This window comes from Tachypleus tridentatus, chromosome 7, assembly GCF_004210375.1.
Source record: "Tachypleus tridentatus isolate NWPU-2018 chromosome 7, ASM421037v1, whole genome shotgun sequence".
NCBI classification, from domain to species: Eukaryota; Metazoa; Arthropoda; class Merostomata; order Xiphosura; family Limulidae; genus Tachypleus; species Tachypleus tridentatus.
The window spans coordinates 139,207,321-139,229,798 of record NC_134831.1 but is presented as its reverse complement, the minus strand read 5'-3'; the positions used below and the strand labels follow the sequence as shown (position 1 = coordinate 139,229,798).

Here is a 22,478-nt window from a genome sequence, read left to right as displayed (position 1 = left end):
ACTAGCTGCCTTCCCTCTAGTCTTACACTGCTAAATTAGGGACGGCTAGCATAGATAGCCCTCGAGTAGCTGTGTGCGAAATTCCAAAAACAAACATTATTCAAGTAGGTTTCTCTAATCAGTAATTGATATTATTTTCGTCGGTGGATTTGTATATGCATTGCAATGAAGTCTACTCCATACTGTAAATGTGGTTTATTCCCCCTTTGGCATTGTTTACTCAATATGGAATGATATGTTATTGTGGGTTATTACAACTGTTTTGACGTTATGATTTTACTTAACTTCTAAGTGATCTATTATGTGTTTAAGTTTAGTTACGTGTAGGTAATTTATTTTCAATATTCATTAAAACATTGAAATATTCTGTAAGTGGTTTAAGATCTCAGGCTGGATGAACGTTGGTTTTGATTTCACTGTACCCACATAATTGTTCAAAGTACAGGAGACCACCGTGTAATTTATTATTGAGTTGTGGTGCTTCTTATTGAAAGAATTTGTCTAAATTCTCTAAATTTAAATTTTTTTATATATATGTTATTGCATTTCTAGTACGTACAATTAGTTATACACATTGTAGTAAAACTTCAATTCTATGAAGTCAAAATTTTTACAAATTATATTTTGGATTATCTTATAATATCACTGTCATTCTACTAAAGAAGCATCTACTTAAAAAAGGTTAATTTAAAAATATTAATGTAATAATTCCAAATCTGTATTTAGTATATTATAAATTCCGTACAAATGTAATGTTTCAAATAACACTACAAACGAATGCTTTACCGTTATTTAATGTTGTGCATACCAAGAGTTACATGTAATATTCCCCCTCTTTTATGAGATTTATAAACACCAATAATACCTATTTTAAACTCTTTCTTTATGACTCATACTTATTGGTGTAAAGCTTAATTGTTGCCGTAATTATTTTAAGAATGTAAATTTCGTTATTTGTGATCGAAAGTCACAGATGTAATTCATCTATAGATGTCGTGTTCTTAAATGCATCCGACACAATAATTATACATGAATTACATTAATAAGTGAATATGTGAAGATAATTTTCGAGACATTATTCTATCAAGTTTTGCGGGAAATTCGTACTTTGTACTCGCTGTGCACTATTCTCCCTAAGAAGAAGTGTTACACAAATTACTCTATACACTATAATGTGACATGAAAGTAGTTTTTAAAACAGCTGTTACATGGTATACTGTGTGGAAAGAAAAGTATCTTCAACTGACGACAACATAAAACAATAACTCGTGTTTTATCATTTACTTTATATTGTTGCTATAGTGTCGTGGACAAAATTAAATATAAAAAATCAATGTTAAGTTGCAAACGTTTATTGAAATAGATACACTCATTAATTTACACCCCCAAATATCAGTGGATCAACACCGAAAGTTTCAGTAGACGACAGCAGATCGAAAACACTGAAATGTACATAAAAGACATATTTTAGTAACAAAATATGTAAAGTTTAAGTAAAGAGTTACAAAGACTATTTTATTACACTTAACGTTTCACTAGTGATTATCTAAAGCACCTTATGACTTACTTTAATATTGTAAACTGTGATTCTTAAATACTACTCACTCAGCACTGATTAGACAATAAAATTCGTAGCCGAGAAAAGCGAACATTATGAAGTAGGTACATTTTTGTTTCATTAAAAAATATTTACCTTGTGTCAAAGCAGAGGCTTTAATGTAATAAAGATTTTCCTAAGCCGAGACCATAGCCATATCCTAGTCCTCCCAGACCAGATCCATATCCCAGTCCTCCAAGACCATATCCATATCCCAATCCTCCAAGACCATATCCATATCCCAATCCTCCAAGACCATATCCATATCCCAGACCTCCCAGACCGTAGCCATATCCGAGGCCTCCCAGACCTAGTCCGTGGGCACCAACTCCAAGACCCAAGCCTACACCACCGTGGTTGATACGGGTGACGGAGGCAGCAGCTCGTCCAACGGGAATGCCACGTGCAGCAAAACCTTGAGCAGCGGCAACAGCGCCAGTCGCATCAAAGGCAGCAACAGGTGCTACGGCAGCGGGAGCTACGGCAACACGAGCAACAGCAGCGGGAGCGACACCAACAGGTGCAACACCAGCTGGACCAACAAGACCAGCGCCTAGCAGACCAGCATGGGTGTAGGCCAGAAGACCGAGAAAAACGATCTAGTAAAAAGAAATAAAAATTTGTTTTATATTTTAATAAAGTTCAAGCGATTGTAACGTCATCGGGCTAAATGTAATAAATTGGAACTTACCAGAGTGTTCATGGTTACTGCTGGTGTCTTTAGTTCTCAAAAAGAAATGTGTTGTTCTCTGATTTCCAAATCCTTTTATACTCTCATTTTGGTTTAGAAGAATGCATATGTTTAGTTCTCCATTCATAATTCACACCTTCCTTTGAAGGTGGTCAACTTTTTCTTTCGTTTTCCTTATCTTGCAGATTAACTATACGTACTACATGCCCACGCATTTCTGGCTCGTATTTTCACCTTTAGAAATCGCTGATATTTTATTGCGTCAGACTAATTTACGTTAAGTAAAACATCAGGGTCAACATGCTCTATTCGTAAGTTAGCTTGTAGTACTTTTGGCTTGAGCTGTATTGAAATTGAAATTCAACCCAGAATTCTGAAAAAGGAAAACAAAAAAACAGCTTTTAATTTTACTTTAGTGTTTATACATGTAACCACTGCATGGTAAGAATGTTTTATAGCATTATGTTCTTCTAGGCTGAGTTAATGTTTGAGTAACTACACTCTCGTTATAAATTATTAGACTTATTTTAATATTTTCTTTGATGATAAATATCCACGAATAGTTTACTGGCTCTGTTCTTTGTAGTTAGCTAAATCTTTACTGTAGACTTGTCTTATGTAAAATATTTATTTGCTGTCTTTCTCTTTCCTAATGGTGTTTCTACTTCTCTAATAAAGTGACAGTGATGTGAAAAAAACCACAAAGAAAAGAATACCCTGATGGAGGTATATTTTAATCTATTTTGTGAATGAAACATTCAAAAAGTCAATTACATGTCTATATTTCACCAATACCTTTCATCACCATCAAATAGATTACTCGGTCTCAACAAAACTTTTATATAAAGAAATCATAATCAGATTATGATTAGGAGGATTAGTAATCGTCAAGAAGTACAGAAACAAGTCCAAGCAAAATATAAATGTTATATTTTCAAGTTTACAACTAGGGTTTCTAAAAAAGTTAAAACTCAATTCGATATAGTTCTTACATTATTTACTTTGGAATACACTATTCCCTATTCGACTCCATGTTCACATTATTTGTGCCACAAACATGAACATGAATTAAGATCAGTTTTGCATATTTTTCAACCTTCTATTGCTCCATTTAATTTTTTTCACTCAACCATTATTTACTGAGCCAGATGTTTTGAGATTTCATGTGAAAACTGTTTGTCAGGTGTAAATTTTAATATTTATGGTGTTTTGAGTTTTGATTCATTAAACTAATTCTATACTTACATTATTTACAGAAAGGTTGGTGGTAACGTAAACCACTTCATACATGTACCCTACACCGCTGTTAGAAGCCTGCTTTGCCTTTTCGACCTTCCTTTATCTACCCCCGCTAGTACAGCGGTTAGTCTCCAGATTTACAACTAAAATCATAGGTTCGATTCCCCTCGGTGAGCTGAGCAAAGAGCCCTTTGTGGCATTGCTATACGAGAAACACACAGACACACACCCTTCCTTTATCCACGTACCCACCTATTAATGAGTACTGGAACTTCTTGAAACCGGTATGAATCAGATACAAGTGTTGAATCAAATGACATAGGTATTGATTGGGCTTCGTATTTAATTTTAATATTGCAATGTAAATTTTCGCATTCTTCTAAATCTTTAGACGAGTTAATAGCATGTTTTTGAGCTTCCCGTGCATTTGTGCGATCGTTCATTGTAACAGTTATTTGTTTTAAAAATAATTTCGTATTACAACAAGATATGTTATAGAACCATTTTGACTATATCTTTTAGTATTTATTCAGTTATTTATAAATTTAGTCATGTGCGTTGTATAGGGTTTTTTCAGCCTTGAAACTTTTAAATTTCTTTTGAGCGTCTTAAAATATCAAATTTCATATATTTTAAATAAGCTCGAAAGAAAGATATCTTGTTAAATGATTCAGTTTTGTTAATTAGTTTGCTTATCATACATGCGATCACTGTGGCTAATTTTAAACTGATAAACTTAAGGAAGACCAAGCTAATAAACAGCGATCACTGCTAATAATTTGGCTAATTTAGTCGATAAGTGGGACTTGACCATCACTTTGAGCCCGGCATGGCCAGATGGTTACGGCACTCGACTTGTAATCACAAGGTCACGGGTTCGAATCTCTGTCACACTAAACATGTTCGCACTTTTAGATGTGTGAGGCGTTATAAAGTGCGGTCAATTCCACTATTCGATGGTAAAAGAGTAACCCAAGAGTTGGTCGTATTCGAACCACCAACTTGAACATTACGAGCATTGCATCATAACAATCAGAATATGCCATGCTCTCATAGTTTTCCAACTATGAACAAGAATATTTAATCTTTGTGAGCAGTAAGTAGCTGAGTAGGAATGTTCAAGGCTCCTCTTTGGTAAATATCATGTACATTCACTTGAAGTGCTCAAGGTCCATTTTTAATTATTGTCATATTTTTTCTCTTGGAGTGTTCAAGGCCATATTTAGTTCTTGCCATATTTTTCACTTGAAGTGCTCAAGGCTTGAATTTAATGACTGTCATATTTGTTCACTTCAAGTGTTTAAATGCCATCTTTAGTGATTCTTATATTTATTCACATGACCTGGCTAAACGTGACACTAGTCGAAATCTACAGTTTTGTCCTACCAGAACAAGTGTGATGTACATATTTTTTCTTAAACCTTTATTATAATATCAAATTACTAAAAGTATGTCTTATTATTCTCCGTCATTTGCAATGTAACAATTTTTAGAACATCTTTCTTCTTTGAACATGTATTTAAGAAGAAAAATATTTCTCTTTCATATGAGAACTAACTTTACGTTTGTTGGTATTTAGTAGAACAGAAACTTCACTTATGTTTCGTTGTTTTTCAAGATTACAATGTATCATGTCGCTTTCTGTGAGTGACCGTTTCAATCATTTATGTTTTCATTTTTTACTACACGAAATTTATAACGCCTCGCATTATAATGAGTTATAATAAACCGTTCCGTTTTGATATTGAAATATTTCTGTCTCCTTGATCTACGTGAATTGTACTCACAGCATGCTTTTTAAAAAACAACAACAAAAGGCAATAAAACCGATATTACTGTAATGTATTGTTTTTATCTTTTCTCTGAATGAAGTGTATTCTTACTTAAATTACTGGGGTTTGTAAAATCTTGACAGTTACACTAATTACGTTTCATGTTTTCTTCGTAGAAAGTGTTGATAACCTAATTAACTATGTTTTATGGTAGAATATGTTTTCTGTATATCTTTTTAGTGCATTAGTTACGTTAGAGGGCCCGACATGGCCAAGCGCGTAAGGCGTGCGACTCGTAATCTGAGGGTCTCGGGTTCGCGCCCGTGTCGCGCTAAACATGCTCGCCCTCCCAGCCGTGGGGGTGTATAATGTGACGGTCAATCCCACTATTCGTTGGTAAAAGAGTAGCCCAAGAGTTGGCGGTGGGTGGTGATGACTAGCTGCCTTCCCTCTAGTCTTACACTGCTAAATTAGGGACGGCTAGCACAGATAGCCCTCGAGTAGCTTTGTGCGAAATTACAAAAAACAAACAAGTTACGTTAGATTGTTGATGTAAATGAAAAAAAAAATTTTGTTAAATAACAGAATTAAATTTCCATGTGAAACTATGAAAAAGAAGAGGTCCTTTATCGCAGAAATTCCAATGTGTAGCCCTGTTCTTAAAAACAAGAAAAAATATATATAGTTTAACAGTGTACTAATTTAAGTTATAAAATGTATATTTCTTCATATGGCTCTAGTTTCAAATTCTACATGGTTCTGGTACTTGTGTTAACTCATAAACCGATACGACAGTTTAATTACGACAGCATGAGCAAGTAATGAACATGACAGGTCATGTAATCCAAAAGGTCAACAGGTTTTTGTCGTCAGAGTGTGTTGGTGTGTTGCTAATAAATTATCATTGAGGTCTAGAAAAGGTTAAATATCCGCTCGATATTAATCTTTCTCTTTTTTCTGTCTCCTTCTTTCAATCCTGGAAAGGTACTAAGAATTCTGCATTATATCCTCTTATATGTCTTGAAAATAAAAACCTTGTAACAAACACTATACATGACAACGCGATCTGTTATATTTCATTTACCGATCACCATTTCACATGCCTTAAGACTGCACGATCAATATACATGTATTCAACAGAATGTGATCTGGGTTCTTGAGTATATTGCATGAAAGATTCACTAAACTGTGGTCTTTACTTTCCGTACAGAGATGTGTGAGATTCACGAGTTCATATTATGTTTCACAGTTCGTTTCCTATACAATACTTCGTGTTCTTACGTATTTTTGTCTTTATACTGCTTTACGTTTTTTTATAGTTATTGAAACCAGTATTTACTTTAAAAGGCACAAAATGTGTGGTACAGTTTTTCAATATTTTTTATAGATACAGTAAATCTGAGGTCTTGGAGAACTCTTGGTTCTGTATATATGGCTAAAACAAAAGACATCTATTTATTATGTAACGTTTTAAGGTATCTGGTGAGTTTATATCTTGCCAGTACCACAGACTACTGAACGACGTATGGTATAACCTGAATGGTTGCTATTTGGACCCATGACGTCTAAATTATTGGATGTTATGTGTTAGAACAATAAAAGTATATCATGTATTTGAATTTTTCTTTTTTCGATATCTGGAGTTCTGAAAAATTCGATTCAGAACAAAAACGAATATTACACGTTTATAATACCTACAACAACTGTTCTTTGGACGATATGTGGTGTCTGTAATAATTTGTGTTCCAAAAATTAACCAGTTTATCACGCCTATAATAACTATCTAAGTTGTTCTTTGGATATGTGGAGTCTTTAATAATTTGTGTTAAATAAACAAGTATTTCGCGTCTACTATAGATAACAGGTAGAATTCCCTGAAATTGGTGTAACTCAATGACAGTTGGTGAACTAAAAGGAATGTTGATCTACATTTCTATTTTTGTTTTGTACTTGTAGAATTATAATACTTTTTAAAAATTAAAGAAGGCTTTCATAATCACATCTGAGCTTATTATACGAAATCATTGCGTGTTAATCATATATGTAACAGTTTTTACCCTTTTAAGAGTCACTTATTTAGGTTTGAATGGTAGAAGTTCAATAGTTTTACATATACGATATACTTAATTTGAGTGGAACAACCAATACACTGGCCATGGGGTTAAGGTGAAAGCTACAAATTTCAAGCATAACCTTATGTCATTTTCAACTTCTAACTAGAAGGAAGGCAACTTGCAAGTAGTACTTACTGCTTCTGTTGGTATTTTAACCTAATAACGTTATTGATAAACACATTTATAAACGACCCTCCAGTTTAAAGTGAGTAGCGTATTAGCAGCATGTTGCTTGCTCTATCTTTGGACTTTAGAGAAAACTGTTCATCACAGAAGAATTCGGCCGTGTAGACATAGAGTTTTGTATATTGAACGCTTACAGCAGTTTCAACACGTTTGAATCTTTCTTGAAATACAGTGTTTTATTTGATGAGTTCAATCATTATTGTCATTCGCAAAAGTGGCATAACGGTATGTCTACGGAATTACAACGCTACAAACCGGGTTTCATGATAAGTAGAGTACAGATTGCTCATTGTGTAGCATGGTGCTTAACTTCATATAAACAAGTGAACAAAAAATAGTAGCGAAAATGAATTGAACAAAAACGTCATACTACATAAACCACAGAGCGAAGACAACGAATGCACCACAGTTACCGCGTTGTCGTAATGTAAAGTAGCACTGCACCTTTTTTCTTTAATATACTGCTAGAGTTCAAAATTCACCTTAGAAAACCAAACGACTTACTCAATATTCGTGTTTAATTACATTCTATTGATCACATACACCAGCTGTATATTTTGTATTCTCCCAGCTTTCTTACAATTCGCCACAATCTCGCTCAGGATTTAGATCATAACCTGTTTTAATAGATCCCTAATTTACTGTTGACCTAGATAATTAGTTAATTTCGAAAACCCTGTTTCGCTACTACAGCCTACATGTTATGCCTGCAGAGTTTTCACCTGACCTTAAATCCATTACGAGTGGAACCTTGAAAGCATTACAACCTCTTATAAAAAATCATATTCATTTATATATATATATATATACATATATATATACTATTACCATAAGCCTTAAACCTGTTTTAATTCCATGTTGTTACCGACTTTATACGGCAGACTAAGATATAACATCATAAAGTATTTGAAACAATGCTTATTATGCATTAAGTAGTTTCTGGAAATAAAAAAAGTGTACTCGAAGTTTTATATATTTAGTTTTCCACCTTTTGTTTTTAAGTTTTCCTTCTTCTTGCAATTACTGATTTTACCCTTTATTTTCACCTGTGTTTTTTAATTATTTTAAACTGAAATTGTTTCTTATTTAACTGAAAACTGTCAACAATGAAACAAAAAGTCAAACAATAGTTTTGATTGGAACCGATTTGATTCAGTTAAGAATTGCCATAAGAGTAGATTTTCTCAGGTTTTATGAATCAATTATTTCAAGTTCTAGAAATAAACCAGCTTTAGTTACCTATCACAAATTAAAAAACAAATTACTTGCCATTTTCAAACGTATGTAACAGAAGAGCTAAATGGCTAGCTAACAAACCTCTGACGCTTTGTTTGTTTTTGGATTTTTCGCAAAGCTACACGAGTGCTATCTGCGCTAGAAGTCTCTAATTTAGCAGTGTAAGACTACAGATAAGGCAGCTTGTTATCACCACCCACCACCAACTTTTAGATTACTCTTACGGCTGAAAGAGCGAGCATGTTTTGGTGTAACGGAGATTCGAACTCGTGACCCTCACATTATGATTCGAGAGCTCTAACCACCTATTTATGCCCTAACGTTTTAAAATTGCCATTTCTTTGTTGAAACTACCGAACTGCAACCTTTCACCATAACCATCATGTCATATCCGGCCCATTGAAAAGAACGCAGCAACTACTTTAAATAATGTACTTATGTAAAATAAGAAAAAATAGCATAACAAACTGTTTTATATAAATTATTTAGTATTAAGCCTTCCACCAAATAGGGTTTACTTTTGAGGAGTAAATATCTTTTCGCGAAATGGGGATAATTTCTTTTCTGTGTGGATATAGCGGGGGGAAATTGATTATAATATATATTTTTAAAATAAATCCTGCCACATTTATATAACAATTTACTTCAGTTTTTTAACGTTATAGAAACCATGTATTAGCTGTTGAATGAACACCCTCAACCACTATGTGGCTCAGCAGTAAGTCAAAAGGTTTATAGCTCTAAAAACGTGATTTTATTGCTTCTGGTAGGCACATTACAGATGACCAATTATGTAGTTTTGCACTTGACAACAAACAAACAATCTGTTAAAGTGCTTATAGAATACTGTATTAGGTTTGTACTAACATACTTACCGTAACTAAGAGAAAAGCTATTAGTGACAGAAATGGCACGAGTTTAAATTAGCATAATAATTGTATTAATTTTGAAAATATAAAACATAATAAAGATAAAATGCTTAATTATCGAAAAAATTTTGTTTTAAATTTAAGTATATGTTATGTTGTTACAGATTATTAACTTAATATGTAAGGTAATGAAAGGATAACAACAAAATAATTTTGTAAATTAATTCTTCGGGACTTTTTGTGGAAAATAATAAAACACCGAATATAATGGAAAGTATTGAAGAAGATTTGTTTCTAATTATTAATATTCTTCTACTAAATAAATTAATATTAGGTATAATAGATATGAATTTCTCTGACTTAAGATTGTTACATTCGCTCCTTCCCCGTCGCGCCAAACATGCTCGCCCTTTCAGTCGTGGGGCGTTGTAATGTGACGGTCAATCCCGCTATTCGTTGGTAAAAGAGTAGCACAAAAGTTGGCGGTGGGTGGTGATGAGTAGCTGCCTTCTCTCTTGTCTTACACTGCTAAATTAGAGACTGCTAGCACAGATTGTCCTCGAGTAGCTTTGTGCGAAATTGAAAAAAACAAACAAACAAAACATTCGTTCTTCTATGTAAAAAACATTTTCTCAACCCAAACCAGCCGTGTTTACATATATATATCTATTTTAAATGCTTAAGAATTATCGTGACATCTGGTGAGAACAATTAAACTAACATTCATGGAGCATCGTTTTTCAGGTCTGTTTTTGCTGCTAAGAGTTCATATGATCAGATAGAGAGCTTTTTAAAAACAATTTATTAATGCCCTATTGTTTTAAATTATTTAATAGGAAGGTCTTTTCAGAACATATATTATCTCCAAGAGTTCAAATATCATGACAGCACTTACCTTTAAAACATTAAATTTGGAACTTTCTGGATTTCACATTAACTCTAAAAGCAAGACACTCTCAAAGTAAAAAAAAAAATTAAATAATTTTATTAATATTAATAAAAGTATTAACTTTATGTGTGTCTGAAATTAAATAATGATGTTATTTTTCAATATATTGTGTATTTGGTATTTTTCAACCTTGTGTGATACGCAACTTTAAGGATCAGGTCAACGTGTAGGCATGGCCAGGTGGTTAATGCACTCGACTCGTAATTCGATGATCGCGGGTTGAAATCTTCGTCACAACAACCATGCTCACCCTTTCAGTCGTGGGGGTGTTGTAATGTAACGGTCAATGAGTAGCCCAAGATTTATCTGTGGGTGGTGATGACTAGCTGCCTTCCCTCTAGTCTTACACTGTTAAATTAGGAACGGTTAGCGTAGATACCCCTAGACTGGCGTTGCGCGAAATTCGATAGCAATAAGTAGGATGAGGTAATTGCAGGTGATAAAATTACTAGTGATACCTTCGTCATGTGATTATGTACTTTCATCATGGATGCAAGATAAAACAAAAGAGAATCACGGATTATAAGTTTTAACTATTTGTTAACCCTATATTTTGTATAAGTAGAATAACGGGTATTATCATGATCGCTCTAACTGTGCCTTCACTACCCGTATATAAAGTATGAAGAGCATTAAGAGCTTTTATTCATTTAGGTTGAGAACCTTCCTTTCTTAATCAAGATAAAAGGGAAGTATTGAACACGTCTTTACTCAGAAATTAACTCTTTAGTGACATAAAAATAAAAATGGTATACAACTACAACTATGAATTAACAGTTTGTCAAGGAATGATATTGGTTTGTTATTTTTATTATAACGAGCTTTCTACGATTATTAAGCCAAAATACACATGTGAATTATAACTAGGCTCTAAGGAAGAGAAAGGTAATTAATAGCAAACACATCATTAAGTTAGAAAACCTTTAAGTTTAATTGGAATGGACGATTGAAAAACAAAATTGAGCAGCATAATAAAAAAAGAAAGTTAACTTATTTGGGCAAATAATTGCAGATACCCAAACATGTTATAAACAAGTTGCTATCTAATTCTTTAGGAACGGAACCTGTGTCAGTTCTCTCAAGCTTTCTTTTTAACCGCTTGAAACCGAGTTTCGACACCTATGGTGTGGTTTTAAACTTTTGTCCAGCTAGTATTTAGGCTAATTTCATAGTTTTCACATCTACGCTATTAGATGTTAATTTTTTTTTTTTTATGTCTTCTTATAGCAAAAACACCGAGTGGAATCGAACTCTGATTTTAGCATTGTAAATCCGGAGACATACCGCTCTACTTGCGTCGGACTGGGTTTTTGAAGCTCTATTAAAATTAATGGTTGAGTCTAACAACACAAAATACATATGTTTTCCTTATGTTTATTATCCTTAACAGACAGCATTGTATATACTTTATTTTATTTTTCTCTTCGTGCCTAATGTTTTGCTTTCTTTCAGTTTTTTCTGTGAACGTTTCTGGTTTTAAATTTATTATCTCTCTCTTTATATATGGCTATTACACATCATGAAATTTTATACTGTTTACTTTTTATTTAATGAATAAAATTCGGAAAACAAATCACCATAACCATGTCAACGTTTATCTTATTTGGTTGTGAGGTCGTTTTTACGAGCCATTTCCTTCCATTTCTTATCCGTGACTGGCATGGCTAAGAGGTACGGGCGGTTGAGTCATCAGCTGAGAAGGGTAGGTTCTTTTCCCCGTCACACCAAACATAATCGCCGGTTTTACTCGTGGACGTGTTACAAAATTACAGTTAATCCCACTATGTGTTAGTAAAATAGCAGCCAAAGAGTTGGCAATAGGTGGAAACGACTAGTTGCCTTTCATCTATTCATACAGTGGTAAATTAGCTTAAGTATCGGTCTTGTAGGTTTGCGCGAAACTCAAAAACAAACAAATATACCAAGTATGCTCGCCCATTTCAGTCGTGGATGTGTTATAATTGTCCAGTGAATTCTACTATTCTTTGGTAAAATAACATTAACGAAGACAGCGGTAAGTGTGCAGGAATACTTGCCTTCATTCTATTCTTTCTTTGCGAAATTGGGGTCGGTTAAGGAAGATAGCTTTTGTGTAGGTTTGCGTGGAATTCGAAATGAACCATTTGTTACGATCAGTTATGACATTTTCACCTTCAATAACGCAATTTTCCGTGTATTTTCTAATCTACATTAGAATCTAATGTATTTTCTACATTTTAAATTCTATTCTATGTGAAGTTTACACATTTTATCTCCCACTGAGTAATCTTTACACCCAAACATTACGGCTAATGGTACCAATGTTTTGTACAATATTCCTTTCAATATCACAGACATCTTTTCTTCACCTGTGACTTTAGATACGAACAACATTTCATGCATCTTTTTGCTATCTTTGCTTTTACAGCTTTCTGAATTCTTCTATAACACTGTAATAATATTTATTCATACATTTATAACCACACGCTATAGTTTATCCAACAATGTTAACGGTTCTGCTGTTTTGAATTTCATGGCAAAAACTACATTCTATGTCCTTAGAGTAAATACGAGAATATGTTTGGAACACTGGAAATTTAATACTATTTTTTTTTTGTTAAGCGAGAGTCAGCACAGTCAACAAATGTTCATGATTAAAAAATAGAATCTATTGTGAAGATTTTTGAAGCAATAACTTCACAGCCTGAGTGCATAACATAATAAGACTTTGTAGTGAGAATGTTCATCCGACAACTAACGACATCATTTGGACATTTTAGTAAGAACTGAGACTTAAAAATAACTTGATTGGATAAAAAAAAAAAGATGTATGGAAGGATTTGTTCACATCTATTGCTAACCTCCTAAGTATTATTTAACTCAAGAATACTTTAGTGAATCATGTCAAATATTTGACGACCGGCATGGCCAGATGGCTAAAACACTCGATAATATGAAATAAATGTTCCTTTAGTTATAATAACCTTGAAAACTTATGTATAAAATTTGAATTAAAAATTTGCCTTATTCCATTATTTTTCTTTTTGTCCAAGTATACGTTGAACTTAATTCGAACACCTGTTTTCTGATGGAAGTTAATAATTTGTTTCATGACCAAAATTGGTGCAGCACTGTTTATTTCTTCGTATATTTTCGTATATTCGAAACATTAATAAGTCTTATGTAAAATTGACAAAATACTCAAACTGGAGAACGAGAAATGTTTATTTTATACTATTTTAAACATTTACTTACGATATAGAACAAGTTTTCGTGTAGTTTGAAATACAAACAATATATTTTCTTTATCCCATGCGTTAATGTGGCGCAGATTGTCTATTAATTAAACAGGTTCTTCTTCAGCACAAATAATCTTTAATAATTGGAAAGATATTTTTGCGTAATAGGATAGTAATATTTAGACGATAAAATATATGTTATTGTACAAAACGTAGGAAACAATTTTGTCCTCCATTGGCATAACGGTATGTCTGGGCACTTAACAACGAGAGAAACTGGTTTCAGTACCCTTGTTAAGCAGAGCGCAGTATAGTTCATTGCTCAGTTTCGTGCTTAACTACAAGAAATGAAAAAAAAAGAATTTAAACATAAGTTCTAATTCTTATTTAATTAAAATAGTAAATAGAACGTAGCTTCTGAAAGCTAAACTGAAAATATTTTGGTGAAAAATGTTTTTATTCTTTAGTATAACTTGATTATACACCTCAGTTAATAACATCTTATAAGAAAAATGTTCGAGGTCCCTTCTTACCTTTGGAACTGGTTTCTTCATCGATATTCGTTTTCATTCTGATCGCCATATTTAAGAACTATTGTCAACACCGTTATTTCTGTTCTAACTATAATTATCAACGAATAACGGCACAAAAGTTATAAACAAATCCGTTGAAACAACTAAGAATTTTAAAGTCGAACGGGATTGCTATTATTCTAGTTTGTTTAACAATCCATCTCAAGAGAAGAGTTTTTTATTTAAGGTGTGATTCGAATCTTATGAATCTTAATTTAAGTCTTATTTATTATTTAACGATATCGAGAGGAATAACCAGATCTATAATTAAAGCTTATAGAACATAACAACGGTTCAGTAGTTTATTCAAATAGTGGCCTGGCATGGCCGAGCGCGTAAGGCGTGCGACTCGTAATCCGAGGGTCGCGGGTTCGAGCCGAGCCGCGTCGCGATAAATTTGCTCGCCCTCCCAGGTAAAGGAGTAGCCCAAGAGTTGGCGGTGGGTGGTGATGACTAGCTGCCTTCCCTCTAGTCTTACACTGCTAAATTAGGGACGGCTAGCACAGATAGCCCTCGAGTAGCTTTGTGCGAAATTCCAAAAACAAACATTATTCAAGTAGGTTTCTCTAATCAGTAATTGATATTATTTTCGTCGGTGGATTTGTATATGCATTGCAATGAAGTCTACTCCATACTGTAAATGTGGTTTATTCCCCCCTTTGGCATTGTTTACTCAATATGGAATGATATGTTATTGTGGGTTATTACAACTGTTTTGACGTTATGATTTTACTTAACTTCTAAGTGATCTATTATGTGTTTAAGTTTAGTAACGTGTAGGTAATTTATTTTCAATATTCATTAAAACACTGAAATATTCTGTAAGTGGTTTAAGATCTCAGGCTGGATGAACGTTGGTTTTGATTTCACTGTACCCACATAATTGTTCAAAGTACAGGAGACCACCGTGTAATTTATTATTGAGTTGTGGTGCTTCTTGTTGAAAGAATTTGTCTAAATTGTCTAAATTTAATTTTTTTTTATATATATGTTATTGCATTTCTAGTACGTACAATTAGTTATACACATTGTAGTAAAACTTCAATTCTATGAAGTCAAAATTTTTACAAATTATATTTTGGATTATCTTATAATATCACTGTCATTCTACTAAAGAAGCATCTACTTAAAAGGTTAATTTAAAAATATTAATGTAATAATTCCAAATCTGTATTTAGTATATTATAAATTCCGTACAAATGTAAACTCTTTTTTTATGACTCATACCTATTAGTGTGAAGCTTAATTGGTGCAGTAATTATTTTAATAATGTAAATTTCGTTATTTGTGATCGAAAGTCACAGATGTAATTCATCTATAGATGTCGTGTTCTTAAATGCATCCGACACAATAATTATACATGAATTACATTAATAAGTGAATATGTGAAGATAATTTTCGAGACATTATTCTATCAAGTTTTGCGGGAAATTCGTACTTTGTACTCGCTGTGCACTATTCTCCCTAAGAAGAAGTGTTACACAAATTACTCTATACACTATAATGTGACATGAAAGTAGTTTTTAAAACAGCTGTTACATGGTATACTGTGTGGAAAGAAAAGTTCTTCAACTGACGACAACATAAAACAATAACTCGTGTTTTATCATTTACTTTATATTGTTGCTATAGTGTCGTGGACAAAATTAAATATAAAATATCAATGTTAAGTTGCAAACGTTTATTGAAATAGATACACTCATTAATTTACACCCCCAAATATCAGTGGATCAACACCGAAAGTTTCAGTAGACGACAGCAGATCGAAAACACTGAAATGTACATAAAAGACATATTTTAGTAACAAAATATGAATTTTTGTGATTATTGATCAATCTTTTGTAAAGTTTAAGTAAAGAGTTACAAAGACTATTTTATTACACTTAACGTTTCACTAGTGATTATCTAAAGCACCTTATGACTTACTTTAATATTGTAAACTGTGATTCTTAAATACTACTCACTCAGCACTGATTAGACAATAAAATTCGTAGCCGAGAAAAGCGAACATTATGAAGTAGGTACATTTTTGTTTCATTAAAAAATATTTACCTTATGTCAAAGCAGAGGCTTTAATGTAATAAAGATTTTCCTAAGCCGAGACCATAGCCATATCCTAGTCCTCCCAGACCAGATCCATATCCCAGTCCTCCAAGACCATATCCATATCCCAATCCTCCAAGACCATATCCATATCCCAATCCTCCAAGACCATATCCATATCCCAGACCTCCCAGACCGTAGCCATATCCGAGGCCTCCCAGACCTAGTCCGTGGGCACCAACTCCAAGACCCAAGCCTACACCACCGTGGTTGATACGGGTGACGGAGGCAGCAGCTCGTCCAACGGGAATGCCACGTGCAGCAAAACCTTGAGCAGCGGCAACAGCGCCAGTTGCATCAAAGGCAGCGACAGGTGCTACGGCAGCGGGAGCTACGGCAACACGAGCAACAGCAGCGGGTGCGACACCAACAGGTGCAACACCAGCTGGACCAACAAGACCAGCGCCCAGCAGACCAGCATGGGTGTAGGCCAGAAGACCGAGAAAAACGATCTAGTAAAAAGAAATAGAAATTTGTTTTATATTTTTATAGAGTTCAAGCGATTGGAACGTCATCGGGCTAAACGTAATAAATTGGAACTTACCAGAGTGTTCATGGTTACTGCTGGTGTCTTTAGTTCTCAGAAAGAAATGTGTTGTTCTCTGATTTCCAAATCCTTTTATACTCTCATTTTGGTTTAGAAGAATGCATATGTTTAGTTCTCCATGCATAATTCACAACTTCCTTTGAAGGTGGTCAACTTTTTCTTTCGTTTTCCTTATCTTGCAGATTAACTATACATACTACCTGCCCACGCATTTTTGGCTCGTATTTTCACCTTTAGAAATCGCTGATATTTTATTGCGTCAGACTAATTTACGTTAAGTAAAACATCAGGGTCAACATACCCTATTCGTAAGTTTGCTTGTAGTACGTTTGGCTTGAGCGCATTATTGAGTACCCCTTGAAATTCCTGGTTTGACATATGAAAACTATAGATGGCCTTTATAATATAATAATCAATATAGACTTTTATAAATGATAAAATAAGGAAATATAAACGTTTCACGATTTTGTCATCTTGTTGCTCATCTTCATTCACAAATACTTCACTTAATTTGAGCTCACCACGGGTATCGAATTCATATTTCTAGCGGTGTGAGACTCCAGACAAACTGTTGTGCAAATGGAGGGCTTGAATTATTTTGTTTGAATTAAATTTAATTTTTCTCGCTGTGTTTAAACTGCGAAATTTTATAATCTTTCAACCCAGAATTGTAAAAACAACAACAACAAATACAGCTTCCAGTTTTACTCCTTTAATTTTTTAAACATGTAACCACTGCATGGAGGAATTATTTTACCACATTTTGTACTTCTAGACTGACTTAATTTTTAAGTAACTATACTTTTGTTATAAATTATTAGACTCATTTTAATATTTTCTTACATAAATATCTACGAATAGTTTACTGGCTCTGTTCTTTGTAGCTAGCTAAACCTTCACTGTTGACCTGTTTTATGTAAAATATTTATTTGCTGTCTTTTTGTTTCCTAATGGAGTTTCTACTTCTTTAATAAAGTGACAGTGCTGTAAAAAAAACACACAAAGAAAAGAAGACTATGATGTAGGTATATTTTAATCTATTTTGTGAATGAAACATTTAAATAGTCAATTACGTGTCTATATTTCACCATTATCTTTCACCACTATTAACTAGATCACTCAGTCTCAGCAAAACTTTTATATAAAGAAATCATTATCAGATTTTCTATAATTTTTATTTTGCTTCTTTCGTTACTTCCTCGCTGGGATATCAGTAAATCTTTGAATTTACAAAGCTAAAATCAGGAGTTCGTTTCCCTTATGTGAACACACCAGATAGCCGGATGTGGCTTTTCTATAAGAAAACACAGACAGTAACACCATTCTTCATTAATAAGTGAAGGTAAACACAATATAACTAAAAATGATAATTTGATAGGAGGATTAGGAATCGTTGAGAAGTACAGAAACAAGTCCAATCAAATTATAAATGTTAGATTTTCAAGTATACAACTAGGGTTTCTAAAAAAGTTAAAACTAGATTCGATATAGTTCCTACATTATTTACTCTACAATACAAAACCCTATTCGACTCCATGTTCACATTATTTGTGCTACATACATGAACATTAATTAAGATCAGTTTTGCATATTTTTCATCTCTCTACTGCTCCATTTAATTTTTTTTACTCAACCATTATTTACTGAGCCAGGTGGTTTTGAGATTGCATAAGAAAACTGTTTGTCGGGTGTAAATTTTAATACTTATGGTGTTTTGAGTTTTTATTCATTAAACTAATTCTATATTTACATGATTTACAGAATAGATGCCGGTAATGTAAACCACTACACACATATACCCTTCACCGCTGTTAGAAGCCTGCTTTGCCTTTTCGACCTTCCTTTATCCAAGTACCCCACCTATTAACGAGGAGTGGAATTTCTCGAAACCGGTATGAATCAGCTACAAGTGTTGAATTAAATGACTTAGGTATTGATTGGGCATTGTATTTAATTTTAATATTGTAATGTAAATTTTCATATTTTTTTAAATATTTGGACGAATTAATAGCATGTTTTTGAGCTTCCTGTGCATTCTCTGATGGCATCTGTGCGATCGTTCATTGTAACAGCTATTTGTTTTTAAAATCATTTCATATTAGCAACGAGATGTGTTATTAAACCATTTTGACTATATCTTTTAGTGTTTATCCAATTCTTTACAAATCTAGTCATGTGCGTTGTATAGGTTTTTTTTCAGCCTAGAAACTTTTAAATTTTTTTTGAGCATCTTAAAATAATTTCAAATTTCATACATTTTAAATAAGGTCCAAGGAAAAATACCTTGTTAAATGATTTAGTTTTGTTAATTAGTTTGTTTATCACACTTGCTCTCATCATCCGTAATTTTGAACTGATATACTTATGGAAGAGCAAGCTACTCAACAGCGATAACCGCTAATAATTTGGCTGATTTAGTCGAGAAGTGGGAATTGACCATCACTTTCAGCCTGGCACGGCCAGGTGGTTATGGCACTCTACTTGTAATGACAAGGTCGAGGGTTCGAATCCCAGTCACACCAAACATGCTCTCCCTTTCAGCTGTGGAGACATTATAAAGTGACGGTCAATCCCACTATTCGATTGTAAAAGAGTAGCCCAAGAGTTGGCGACTAGCTACCTTCCTTCTAGTCTTAAACTACTAAATTAGGGACAGATAGCCCTGTTGTAGCTTTGCGCGAAATTAAGAAACAAACAAAAGTTGTTTTTTCTTTAATTTTATGCTAAACTAGGGGATGATTATCTGAGCTAGTCGTCTATGATATAAAGTGATACTCTAGATAGAAGTTAATACCACCTACTGCTAAACTATTGGGATGCTCTTTAACAACAAAATATGAGATTAATCGTCACATCTGAGCATCCCAATGACATGTTCGGTGACCGGATTCGAACCATCAACCTCAAGATTAGGAGCATCGTATTATAACAATCAGGATATGCCAGGATCTCGTACTTTTCCAATTATGAACAAGAACATTTAATCTTTGTGAACAGTAAGTAGCCGAGAAGGAATGTTCAAGGCTCCGCTTTAGTAAGTATCATGTACATTCACTTCAAGTGTTCAAGGTCCATCTTAAATTATAGTCATATTTTTCACTTGAAGTGTTAAAGGTACTTATTTAGTGACTGTTATATTTGTTCACATGAACTGGCTAAACGTGACATGGGTCGAAAGCTACAGTTTTGTCCTACCAGAACAAGTATGACGTGCAATTTTTTTCTTAAAACTTTATTATAATACCAAATTACTAAAAGTATGTCTTATTATTCTCCGTCATTTGCAATGTAACAGTTTTTAGAACATCTTTCTTCTTTGAACATGTATTTAAGAAGAAAAATATTTCACATTCATATGAGAACTAACATTACGTTTGTTGACATTTAGTAGAACAGAAACTTCAGTTATGTTTCGTTGTTTTTCAAACTTACAATATATCATCTCGCTTTTTCTGTGTGACAGGTTCAATTAGTTTATGTTTTCATTTTTTTACTACACGAAACTTATAACGCCTCATATTATAATGAGTTATAATAAACCGTTCCGTTTTGATATTGGAATATTTCTGTCTCCTTGATCTACGTGAATTGTACTTACCGCACGCTTTATTAAAAAACAAAAGTTAATAAAGCCAATGCTATTACTGTAATGTATTGTTTTTATCTTTTCTCTGAATGAACTGAGTAATTTTTGCGATCTACGGGCTCCTTAGTAATCGTAATAATTAAGTATTTTAGTAAAATACGTGTCTCTTTGAGGCACAACAACAAGAAAAATATATAGAGTTTAAAAAATGTACTAATTTTAGTTATAAAATGTGTATCTCTTCATATTGCACTAAGTTCTGATACGACATGGTTCTGATATGTGTGCTATCTAGTAAACCGCTTCGACAGTTTATTTAGAACACCAGGTGCAAGTAATGAACATGATATGTCACGTAATCCAAAAGGTCAACAGGTTTTTGTCGTCAGAGTGTGTTGGTGTGTTACCAGTAAATTATCATCAAGGTCTAGAAAAGGTTAAATATCCGCTCTATATTAATCTTTCTCTCATTCTCTCTTTTCTTTCTCCTTCTTTCAATCCTGGAAAATGTATTAAGAATTCTGCATTATATCCTCTTACATGTCTTGAAAATAAAAACCTTGTAACAAACACTATACATGATAGCGTGATCTGTTATATTGCATTTACCGATCACCATTTCACGTACCATTAGAATGAACGATCAATATATATGTATTCAACAGAATATGATCTTGGTTCTCGAGTATATTGCAGTAAAGATTCACTAAACTGTGGTCTGAACTTTCCGTACAAAGGTCTCTGAAATTCACGAGCTCATATTATGTTTCACAGCTCGTTTCCAATACAATGCTTCGTGTACTAACGTGTTTTATTTTTCTTCACACAACTTTACACTTTTTTATAAATACTGAAGGAAGTATTTGGTTCAAAAGTCACCAAAATATTTGGAACAGTTTTTCAATATTTACTTCTGGATAGTGTGAAACTGAGGTCTTGGAGAGTTCTCGGTACAGTATATATGGCTAAAACATAAACATAAACGACGTATGGTATAAAGTGAATGATTGCTAGTTGAACAGCATGACGTCTAAATTATTGGATGTTTTGTGTTAGATCTTTCTCATGTAACTGAATTTTTATTTTTTCGATATCTGGAGTACTAAAAGATCCGAGTTAGAACAATAAACGAGTATTACACGTTCATGATACCTACATCAGCTGTTCTTTGGACGATATGTGGTGTCTGTAATAATTTGTGTTTCAACAATAAACCAATATTTCCCGTCTTTTATATCCATCACAGTTGACATTTAGAATGAAATGTAGAGTCTTTAATAATTTGTATTTCAACAATGATCCAGTATTACACGCCTATAATAACTATCTGAGCTGTTGTTTGGATATGTGGAGTCTTGAATAATTTGTGTTCCAACGATAAATTAGTATTACTCATTTATAATACAGACATCAGCTCTTCTTTGGATGATATGTGGTGTCTTTAATAATTTGTGTTCCAAATCACTAACAATAAACCAGTATTACACGTCTTTAATATCCATCAGAGCTGTTCTTTGCATAGTATGTGTGGTCTTTAATAAATTGTGTTCCAACAATAAACCAGTGTTCCTCATCTATAACTCATATCTGAGTTGTTCTTTGGATATGTGGAATCTTTAATCATTTGTGATCCAAGAATAAACCAGTATTACACATCTATAATACATAAGGGGTGTAATTCCTTGGAACTGGCATAACTCAACGACAGGTGGGGAACTGAAAGGAATGTTGGCCTACACTTCTAATTTGTTGTGTACTTGTAGAATTATCTTACTTTTTAACAATTGAAGAAGGCTTCC

The 22,478-nt window shown here is 33.3% G+C and overlaps 2 protein-coding genes across 2 annotated transcripts; both read right to left on the bottom strand.

Moving 5' to 3' along the window:
- Positions 1 to 1,336: 1,336 nt before the first annotated feature.
- Positions 1,337 to 2,446, bottom strand: LOC143256721 (uncharacterized). The gene is made up of 3 exons (XM_076514330.1): positions 2,289 to 2,446; positions 1,694 to 2,196; positions 1,337 to 1,442 (listed from the first exon to the last, which is right to left on the bottom strand). Exons 1-2 carry the CDS (start codon positions 2,298 to 2,300, stop codon positions 1,714 to 1,716), a joined length of 495 nt encoding a protein of 164 aa, XP_076370445.1. The 5' UTR covers positions 2,301 to 2,446; the 3' UTR covers positions 1,337 to 1,442; positions 1,694 to 1,713.
- Positions 2,447 to 16,109: 13,663 nt separating this feature from the next.
- Positions 16,110 to 17,232, bottom strand: LOC143256720 (uncharacterized). Its single transcript, XM_076514329.1, has 3 exons — positions 17,091 to 17,232; positions 16,496 to 16,998; positions 16,110 to 16,215 (listed from the first exon to the last, which is right to left on the bottom strand). The coding sequence occupies exons 1-2, from the start codon at positions 17,100 to 17,102 to the stop codon at positions 16,516 to 16,518; spliced, it is 495 nt and encodes a 164-aa protein (XP_076370444.1). The 5' UTR covers positions 17,103 to 17,232; the 3' UTR covers positions 16,110 to 16,215; positions 16,496 to 16,515.
- Positions 17,233 to 22,478: the final 5,246 nt, after the last annotated feature.